The sequence below is a fragment of the Schistocerca piceifrons genome, chromosome 3, assembly GCF_021461385.2.
Source record: "Schistocerca piceifrons isolate TAMUIC-IGC-003096 chromosome 3, iqSchPice1.1, whole genome shotgun sequence".
NCBI classification, from domain to species: Eukaryota; Metazoa; Arthropoda; class Insecta; order Orthoptera; family Acrididae; genus Schistocerca; species Schistocerca piceifrons.
In genome coordinates this window covers 368735236-368746055 of record NC_060140.1, presented here as the reverse complement: position 1 = coordinate 368746055, position 10820 = coordinate 368735236, and the positions used below count along the sequence as shown (strand labels likewise).

Below are 10820 nucleotides of genomic sequence, written 5' to 3'. Positions count from 1 at the left end.
CTGAAACTATTACAGGAGAGCAACGGTTTGCCGAGCGATGTGTGGGCGAGCGTTGTCATGGAGAACGTGTACGCCCTTGCTCAACATTCCTCTTCTCCGGTTCTGAATTGCCCGTTTGAGTTTTTTCAAAGTCTCACAGTGCCTGTCAGCGTTAATTATGGTCCCAGCGATTCAGCTCCGACGACGTAGTGAAAGAAGAGGTTCATAACTTTCTGAAAAGCATGGCGGCGAGCTGGTATGACATGGGCATACAAAAAGTGCCACAGCGTCTACAAAAATGCGTCGACAGAAACGGTGATTATGTCGAAAAATAGCTAAATCTTCAAGCTGTTAACTGATGTAAACCACTGTAGAAATAAATAGGTCTATGTATTTATAAAAAAATATACCTTACTTTTGGGATTATCCTCGTATTTATTATCAGCGTTAAACATGTATTAATCGACAGGAATTAAACTCAGGTTGCAATGAATTTAAATCAGCCGTGAATAAAACGTGAGACGTGTCAGTCCAATAATGGACTGGCGCTTATCAGCTTGTAGCGGACGCTCTTCCATCTCTGTTCCTACCATACTGGGATTGGTCATGCGACTCCGCTCGTAACCGCTTGTTCTCATAGTCGCTTCCAATAAACAAAGAGCCTGTATTCGCTACAATCATGCTACAAGTCATGATCGGAGGAGACTGCAATCGTCCGACGATAACAGTGGATTTTTAGTTTGCTCTGGCACATGCCTTATCCTCCCCAGGGGGTCCACAACTCTTTTGTGGATACGTGCGTAGCGAGCATGGGACCCCGAGCTAATGTGGGCCTCCTTCCTTTCCGGGCTGCATACCTTCCCTTTCCGCATCCTTCCCTATCCCCGATCTTCGCCCCCCCTCCCCTCACCTCTGGCTCTTTACTTCCCTTTCTCCCCTCTGGGAGTATGGTTTGTGCCTACGTCCGGAGACGGACGCTCGTAAATGTAACGCATTCTTTGCCTTCTTCGCCTGTATGTCTTCATCCTTCCTTTGTCCTTCTCTTTTTCTTACCTCTTCTCTTTACCCTTTTCTTCGCTGCGGCGTTTGAGACCTCTCTTCTTTCCTTTCCCTTTCTTTGTTTTTCCCTTTCTCTTTCTTCCTCCCTGTGCGTGTCTGAAGGCCGACCCACACATTTCCGTGCGTAGCCAGTGACGGGGTAACGCGTAATTCCCCGCCCCGGGTAGACAGGTAGGACAGGTACGTACCCCCTGGTAACGGCCAGGCCCAGGGAGGGGTGATTACCTGAGCTGATACCTTCCGAAAGTGCCGATTGGTCCCTCCGTCCGTTTGTCGGGAGGTGTGACCTGAGGTGTGAACAATCACCTAAGACGGGAGTGACCTCAGAGAGGGCCCCCACAAGGGAGAAGCGCGCCATCGGAGACCCTGGTAATCATGGGGGATTCTTCCGCAATGGTTTCCTCACCTTCCACTATGTCTGCTCACAAGCGTAAGTTCACTGAGTCTCAGCCAAAGACAGTTCTTCCATCGTTGCCACAGTTCCTTGTTGTTTCTCGGTCTGACGAAGGTCACAACTTCTCCACGGTCAACCCTTTCATTATTCAGAAAGGTGTCGACGCAATTGCAGGTCCTGTAAAGTCTTGTTCCAGATTACAGAATGGCACCTTGTTGTTAGAAACAGTCAGTGCCCTACGGGCACAAAAATTGCTGCGTACTTAACTGCTCCACACCTTCCCTGTCCAGGTTGAAGCGCACCGCACTTTAAATTCCTCGCGGGGAGTCGTTTATGCACGCTCCCTCGATGGATTGTCTCACAAAGAAATTCAGCACTACCTGTCTGACCAGGGCGTAACGCCTGTTCATAGAGTTATGAAAAGGGTTGACACGAACATCATTCCAACCTGCACTGTCTCCTTGACATTTGACAAAGTTTAACTCCCATCGAAAATCAAAGTGGGCTATGAGATAATTTCCGTTCGCCCTTACGCCCCAAACCCTACGCATTGCTATCGGTGTCAGCGGTTCAACCACACCAGCCAGTCCTGTTCCAATCCGGCCAAATGTGTTACGTGTGGCAAAGATGCCTATGAGGGTGCTTGTCCACCTCCATCCCCTCACTGCATCAACTGTATGGGTGATCACGCTGCTTCCTCTCGAGATTGCCCCATTTTTAAAGATGAAAAGCTCATCCAGGAAATAAGAGTGAAGGAAAAGATGTCGACCTTTGCTGCTCGAAAATTATTCGCCAGTCGACAGCCCACCGTGCCTCAGACAGGAAAATACAGCACTGTCCTTGCTTCTCCTCGGCCAACAAAGGAGGCGGCCATGCAGACTTTCAACCTCATCTTTAGTGCCACGGTCGTCAGATCGGCCAGCGCAAAGATCGCCCGTTCAACTTCACCACTTTCGCCTGCCCACTCTATGGCTCACTCTTCATCGGGTTCTGCTAAATCTCGAGCCCAAAAGTCAGACACCAAGGCTTCGAAAAAAGAGCATACTCGTGAAGATTTTTTATGTACCCCAACTTCACAACATTCGGTTCCTCCTTCACCCAAACATCATATTTCCAAGAAGGCTAATAAGAAACCCAGTTCCTCTCCTTCTCCGCCAAGGCGTGTCTCATCTACAGCACCACCTGGCGGAAATCGCCCTCGGCCGTCCTCTGTGTCGCCAAGGCGCACTGCTGGCGGCCGATCAACCGGCCGATCGCTGGTGGCAGCAGCTGCTCCTGAACAACCTATGGATCAGGATCTTCTGCCTTCAGCTGAATGCCATTCCATGCTGTCGGTCGCAAGCTCTGAGCAGTCGTTGAGTTGACGGCAACCTTGGTCACATTCCTCCATTTTCTGTTCACCCTATGTCCATTATCCACTGGAATATCCGCGGCATTCGAGCCAATCGGGATGAATTGTCGATCCTCTTACGATCCTACTCGCCGGTCATCTCCTGTCTTCAGGAAACAAAGCTGCGTCCCCATGACCACTTTGTTCTCCCCCATTTTCAGTCCGTCCGATTTGATCTCCCCTCTGTTGAAGGCACTCCAGCCCATGGAGGACTCATGTTTCTTCTCCATGATACTCTACATTATCACCCAATCCACTTAAACACTTCCTTCCAAGCTGTCGCTGTCCGTCTCTCCCTTTCTGGATATACCTTTTCTCTTTGTACTGTATACATTCCATCGTCCACACCAATGGCACGAGCTGATGTCCTTCATCTTCTTGGTCAGCTTCCACCCCCGTATTTGCTGGTTGGGGACTTCAATGCCCACCACCCGCTTTGGGGATCTCCACATCCTTGTCCACGTGGCTCACTAGTGCTAGACGTCTTCCACCAAGCGGATCTAGTTTACCTCAACACTGGGGTCCCTACATTTTTGTCTGCCTCCACGACAAATTTCTCTCATTTGGACCTTTCGGTCGGTACTGTTCCGCTAGCTCGACGCATCGAATGGTTCGCCCTTGATGATACACACTCGAGTGACCACTTTCAATGTGTCCTTAGACTGCAGCCTCAACTGCCATATATGCGCCCGCGACGCTGGAAGTTTGCCCAAGCCGATTGGACACTTTTTTCGTCTCTAGCGACATTCGATGACCGTCACTTTCATAGCGTCGACGATGAGGTCACATATCTTACCGACGTTATTCTTACAGCTGCGGACCGTTCAATACCACGCACCTCCGAATTGCCCCGGCGCCCCCCAGTTCCTTGGTGGAACGAGGCATGCCGTGACGCAATACGTGAGCGGCGCCGTGCTCTTCGCGTTTTCAGCCACCATCCTACTTTGGCCAACTGTATCCGCTATAAGCAGTTCCGTGCGCGATGCCGTCGCGTCATCCGCGATAGCAAGAAGGTAAGCTGGAAATTCTTTACTAGCTCATTTAACAACTTCACTCCCTCCTCAGAAGTTTGGAGTCGACTTCGACGGTTATCTGGCGCCCCTAGTTTCTCCCCAGTCTCTGGGCTCACTGTCGCTCGTGATACGTTAGTGGACCCCGTCGCAATTTATAACTCCTTGGGTCAACACTTTGCTGAGATTTCGAGCTCTTCAAATTACCCGCCAGCGTTTCTCCCGAAGAAACGTGCAGCGGAAGTGCAACCTCTTGCTATCTTCTCTCAAAATCGCGAAAGCTATAATACTGTTTTCTCCATGCGGGAACTCCAACATGCACTCTATTCTTCTCGCTCCTCGGCCCCAGGACCGGATGGTATCCACATCCAAATGTTGCTGCATTTATCAACGCACAGTCTGTGTTACCTCCTTCTCATTTATAATCGAATTTGGACCGACAGTACTTTTCCCAGACGATGGCGGGAAGCTATCGTCGTTCCTGTTCCGAAACCTGGAAAGGACAAACATCTCCCCTCTAGCTATCGCCCCATTTCTCTCACGAGTAGTGTATGTAAGGTTTTGGAGCGTATGGTGAATAGCCGTTTAGCTTGGTGGCTGGAGTCCCACAGTCTTTTAACACCTGCCCAATGCGGTTTCCGAAAGCATCGTTCTGCAGTTGACCATCTTGTTTCTCTCTCCACTTATATGATGATCAATTTTCTCCGGAAACGCCAAACAGTAGCAATATTTTTTGATCTGGAGAGAGAACACGATACCTGTTGGACGACAGGCATCCTCCGCACACTGTTCTCTTGGGGCTTTCGAGGTCGGCTGCCCCTTTTTCTACGCGAATTTATGGCAGAGCGCACATTTAGAGTGCGGGTGAACACTACTCTCTCTCGTACTTTCTCCCAAGAAAACGGGGTACCCCAGGGCTCCATGCTAAGTGTTGTACTGTTTGCCATTGCCATAAATCCAATTATGGATTGTCTCCTTCCTGATGTCTCGGGTTTCCTCTTTGTGGACGATTTTGCGATCTACTACAGCTCTCAACGGACCATCCTTCTTGAACGACGTCTTCAAGGATGTCTCGATCGCCTCTACTCTTGGAGCATCGAAACCGGCTTCCGTTTTCCTCCAAGTAAGACCGTTTGTGTTAATTTTTGGCGACGTCAGGAGTTTCTTCCACCCTCCTTACATCTAGGACCTGTCAACCTTCCGTTTTCGGACGTCGCTAAATTCTTGGGTCTTATGTTTGACAGAAAACTGTGCTGGTCCTCCCACGTTTCCTATCTTTCGGGCTGTCCACTACATCCGCCGCCATCAGCGGATACAGTATGTTATCTGCTCAGATTCTCTCAGCTCCCTTCTTAGTCTCCAAGCTCTTTACCCTGTCCACACTCTGGTCCACCGTATTCAGGACAGTCTGCGCCTGCTCCACCTGGGCGGCATCTCGGTGGCGTTCCTCTGGATCCCGGGACACGTTGGTATCTGTGGAAATGAGGCGGCCAATATAGCGGCCAAGGCTGCAGTCTATCTTCTTCGGCCAGCTATTCAATCGATTCCCTTCACCGATATACGGAGCGTTTTATGTCGTCGAGTTGTTCTTTTATGGCACGCACATTGGTCGACACTTCCCTATAATAAATTGCGGGACGTGAAAGCTCTTCCTTGTGCTTGGACCTCTTCCTCCCGAATGCGTCGTCGGGAGGAGGTAATTTTAACGAGACTCCGGATAGGGCACTGTCTTTTTAGCCATCGACATCTTTTAAGCGGCGATCCTCCCCCACTCTGTCCCCACTGCTCTCAGCTGTGGACGGTAAGACACCTTTTAATTGAGTGCCCATATTTTACTCCGTTACGCGCCCGTCTACAGCTGTCGCCTGATATATCGTCCATTTTAGCAGATGACGCACGCTCAGCCGATCGCGTTCTCGAGTTTATTAGTGCCAGTGAAATGACGTCAGTCATTTGAAGCTTTTGGGGACAACCAACCCCTTTCTGTAGTGGATTTTTAAGCCTTCCTTCTGCTTTTAGTTTCTCCAATTTTTTGAGTTTCGTTCCCATTTCTGCTGGTTTCCGTTTTCGGTTTTTACTGTTTTCTAAGTCACGGACCAGGCGCTAATGACCATAGCAGTCTTGCGCCCTAAAAAAAACGTGCCTTATCGTAAGTACAACATATAAAATATTAGTTCACTTTATTACATGAATGATAAATAGATTTACTTAACTTGATACGATCCATTGCCATAGGAATGCTTGATGGTTTACAACTATCATTGCCTATTAAAGCAATGATGCACTAATTAACAAACTGATCTCTCTAAGTACGAAGCTCAACATTTACACTACTGGCCATTAAAATTGCTACATCAAGAAGAAATGCAGTTGACAAACGGGTATTCATTGGACTAATATATTATACTAGAACTGACATGTGATTACATTTTCACGCAATTTGGGTGAATAGATCCTGAGACATCAGTACCCAGAACAACCACCTCTGGCCATAATAACGGCCTTGATACGCCTGGGCATTGAGTCAAGAGCTCGGATGGCGTGTAAAGGTACAGCTGCCCATGCAGCTTCAACACGATACCACAGTTCATCAGGAGTAGTGACTGGTGTACTGTGACGAGCCAGTTGCTCAGCCACCATTGACCAGACGTTTTCAGTTGGTGAGAGATCTGGAGAATGTGCTGGCCAGGGCAGCAGTCGAACATTTTCTGTATGCAGAAAGACCCGTACAGGACCTGCAACATGCGCTCGTGCATTATCCTGCTGAAAAGTAGGGTTTTGCAGGGATCGAATGTAGGGTAGAGCCACGGGTCGTAACACATCTGAAATGTAACGTCCACTGTTCAAAGTGCCGTCAATGCGAACAAGAGGTGACCGAGGCGTGTAACCTGTGGCACCCCATACCATCACCCCGGGTGATACGCCAGTATGGCGATGACGAATACATGCTTCCAATGTGCATTCACCGCGATGTCGCCAAACACGGATGCGTCCATCATGATGCTGTAAACAGAGTCTGGATTCATCCGAAAATATAACGTTTTGCCATTCGTGCAGCCAGGTTCGTCGTTGAGTACGCCATCGCAGGCGCTCCTGTCTGTGATGCAGCGTCAAGGGTAACAGCAGCCATGGTCTCCGAGCTGATCGTCCATGCTGCTGCAGACGTCGTCGAACTGTTCGTGCAGATGGTTGTTGTCTTGCAACCGTCCCCATCTGTTGACTCAGGGATCGAGACGAGGCTGCACGATCCGTTACAGCCATGCGGATAAGATGCCTGTCCTCTCGACTGCTAGTGATACGAGGCCGTTATGGTCGAGCACGGCGTTCCGTATTACCCAGCGATTCCATATTCTGCTATCAGTCATTGGATCTCGACCAACGCGAGCAACAATGTCGCGATACGATAAACCGCAATCGCGATGGGCTACAATCCGACCTTTATCAAAGTCGGAAACGTGATGGTAAGCATTTCTCCTCCTTACACGAGGCATCACAGCCACGTTTCACCAGGCAACGCCGGTCAACTGCGGTTTGTGTATGAGAAATCGGTTGGAAACTTTCCTCATGTGAGCACGTTGTTGGTGTCGCCACCGGCGCCAACCTTGTGTGAATGCTCTGAAAATCTAATGATTTGCATATCACAGCATCTTCTTCCTGTCGGTGTAGCAATTTTAATGGCCAGTAGTGTACAAAAGTACTTTTCCGTCTGAGACTTGAATAACACTTTAATCCTACTCGATGATATTGACTGCTTTAGCTTAGGTCCCGAACTGTGGGAGTGCTTCCATGCATGGCTGTATATTGACCTCAGTGCGAGCGCGCTGCTGTGCTGAGGGAGAGGGCATATCTTTAGGTGCGCCTCCCATTCGTCTGCAGTGAGACGTCGGTGATGTCTGTGGTATCGATGAGCGTTCCCGACTGTTATGTGGCGCCTCGATTTCTGGACGATACCAAAGATGAGCAAAATCGGCGATCTGTTGGGTGAACGCTTCCCGTGTTGCATTGTTAAGTTGTACATCTCGCGTCACTAAACACAAGAGCGCACTAGGGCAGAGAGGGTGGCGGCGGTGCGACTAGCGCGCTGCGTTGCGTGTGTGGCCGTGCTGCAGGTGTGGGCTGTGCCGCAGGTGGGGCCGCCATGGGCGACCGGCGCATGTCGACGTGGGACCAGCTGGCCGTGGAGGCGGCGCTGCTGCACATGGCTGGCCACGACTCCAGGACCAGCCGCCGCAGCAGGCGGCCCTCCGCGGTGCGTATCCACACCACTTCTATGTGCCTGCTCGCCGCTGTGCCTCTAGACTTACCAATATGCGCTGCTGAGGTGCATAGAGGCAGTTTATGGCGGGTCATGGCCCATCGAACATAGGCCGGTGTGGGGTGGAGCGTACACCATTAAGTCAAGTAGTGGTTTTGACTTTGTACATATGTACTATTTGTGTTTTCCTTTTTTTCGTTTATAAATGTATAGCTATTGTGTTCTTTTAATCATTGACAAAGGTCTCCTTAGGCACTTGTGGGTTTTATTGTTCTGAATAAGGTGTAGTTATCTACGCCGAAACCTAGGTTAACACTAGGTGCTTTTTTCGCAATTGAGGCGGGTTTCTAGTTTTTTAAAATATAAGGATGAATGTCAAACATAATTTCAGCACTAACACTGTGGTTGAGATATCATACAAAATCATTGTTTAATAGATTTTGTAAATAACACAGGTCAGGTTTGCAGTGTAATTACGTGTTATTTTTGCAATAATTTATGTAGTATTAATACATACATAGTCACTGTCGCCAATGCACAGTCCAAGCGCTGAACAAAAAACTCTCTGTTCCTGCACAGATTCTAAGAACATAGCTTTGATCATGCTCTTTTGTTCATTTACATTTTGTGAAGAACATGGAAGTTGTTGCCTGTGGCTAAATTTGTGAAGTGCTGTGAAATTAATGTGACTGTAAAACATATCTTATGTTTTCCAAAACGATGTGTACAGCGAGAACAAACGATCAGATACTAATAACTGTAAGTAACGCAACTAACTCGATCCCTTAATGTGAATAACTCTCGCTACATTCAGTGCTTATGTGTTCCGTCCATACATTTGCCACAGCTACACGACCCCCACAATCCTGAAGACATGCGATAACTATGTACTATCTGATGATGAACCGCTAGGCGATACGGAACCGGCAATGGGAAATAAAAACTGAATAATAAAACAAAGGCTACTGGTTGCAGTAATTTGTTGACTACTGGTTGCAGTAATTTGTCGAAACCTTTATTCATCACAGCCGCGGTGTTCCACATTCGTAACGGATAAAGGTTTTACTGTCGAACTAGTGACGCCTGGTGCATATGCAGCCCCGATTATTATTTCCGGCTGACAGGTAGACCATGCAATAGGGGCTATGACTTATGTCACAAGATATGGCATCCCTCCCCCCCTCCCCCCCCCTCCCCCACCAAACCAAGGAAGAGTGAAGCAGCTTCTTCTACATCTACTGCTATGGGCGGACTAGGCCCACTGCATGCTGACCTCCATGCTTTCCCAGTTGGGTTATGGTAGGACGTCAGTATCAAATCTCTTTCATTTTTATTGGGACTCATTAAAATGATTGACTGAAGTTCCTCAGCAGTGGCATACATTGATGCGTACTGGGTATGATGAAATACAAAGGCGAGGTCAATGATTACAATGTCGCGAAAAAGCACTTCTCCAAAATGAATAAGTTACTTAGCTTTTCTTCTCAGGGTAGCCTTCTCGAAGTTTCTTTTAACTGGCTGCGCACTGTCTATATGGTTATTTCCTACTTAATGTGGAAAAATACAGGTTTGTTTAAACCATGCATTAAGTTTAGAAATCTTACGTTGTGGAGTTTTTTTAATCTTCGTTACTTATTGCCTCAGAATACCACAGCACATCAGAGGAAAAAAACAGTTGAAAACTACGCCGCCTAAACGACTGCTTTCCCACACTTTGGGGGTCAACAGCCCTCTCAATTTAAGAACACAACTTCTACTAGAACACAACGCTATTAATATGCACCAAACAGTTATATAAGGATGACCTGTGATGCAAAGCTCGCAGCATGAAGATATTACAGTGTGTCGTTTACAGGGTGTCCCAGGAGTAAGCATCAGTATTCAGGGATGTGACAGGAACGATCATTCAAAGCAAAGAAGTCTATTAAAGATGGACATAAAACGCATATCTTAAGAGCTACGAGCATTTGTTCAATAGAAAAGATGTGTTTCGCGGTTGCCAAGCTGAACAAGTGCTTAAAGCTCTTAAGACATGCACTTTAGACCCCATGGTTACTGGCCGTTTTTCCTGGTTTTGGTCCACACTACCACCCCTCAGAGTATGGAAAGCATATATGTAGCACTAGAAGAGATTTGTTTCACGATATCTAAGACGAGTAAGTGCTCATAACCTTTCAGGTATGCATTTTAGAGTCAGTGTTTACTAGGCTTATTTGCTTCGAATAATCATTCCTGTCTTAATATTGACCATTCGTCCTGGGATGCCCTGTATACATCCAAAGAGAGTCGTATGTGATTCGTGCAATTCATATTTACTTTAGGAATATTTTCTTACTGTCGTCCAAGAAAGTTACGGAAACAACAACAATAATAATTTTCGAACGTATTATCAACATTTGGATAAATATGTTTATCACAACTTTTCAGTGTTATTCATTTTTAGTTTGAAATAACTACTTATTGCACGTTTTTATTATTGAGCATAAGTAAAACAGTCCTTTATTTTTTAGTTTAATTATAAATAGAAAAGCAAAACTTTGCGATCTGTAACATAGTCACTGGGTTGTTTATCGAGAAGTAAATCAAAGAAAAATATATGGCGCTGATTAGTTTCATTACTAGCACTGGGAGACTGCTACAGCAGTTCTGTGGCACACTGTTCCCCTTGCATGGTAGAAGTGAGTCTTCTCCTGAGACTGATAATGGTTTGTAGTTTCTTAAATGAGGAAAGGC

General features: G+C 47.3%; 1 protein-coding gene across 2 annotated transcripts in view; it reads left to right on the top strand.

Moving 5' to 3' along the window:
• Positions 1 to 7959: 7959 nt before the first annotated feature.
• LOC124789502 (F-box/LRR-repeat protein 2) overlaps positions 7960 to 10820 on the top strand; it is a 551725-nt gene continuing 548864 nt past the window's right edge. For both annotated transcript variants that reach the window (XR_007016125.1, XM_047256886.1), the window contains exon 1: positions 7960 to 8081. Coding sequence is in view for 1 of the 2 variants with exons in the window: in XM_047256886.1 (XP_047112842.1) it covers positions 7971 to 8081 (111 nt within the window). In the remaining variant the exon portion in view is untranslated. The remainder of the gene's footprint in view (positions 8082 to 10820) is intronic.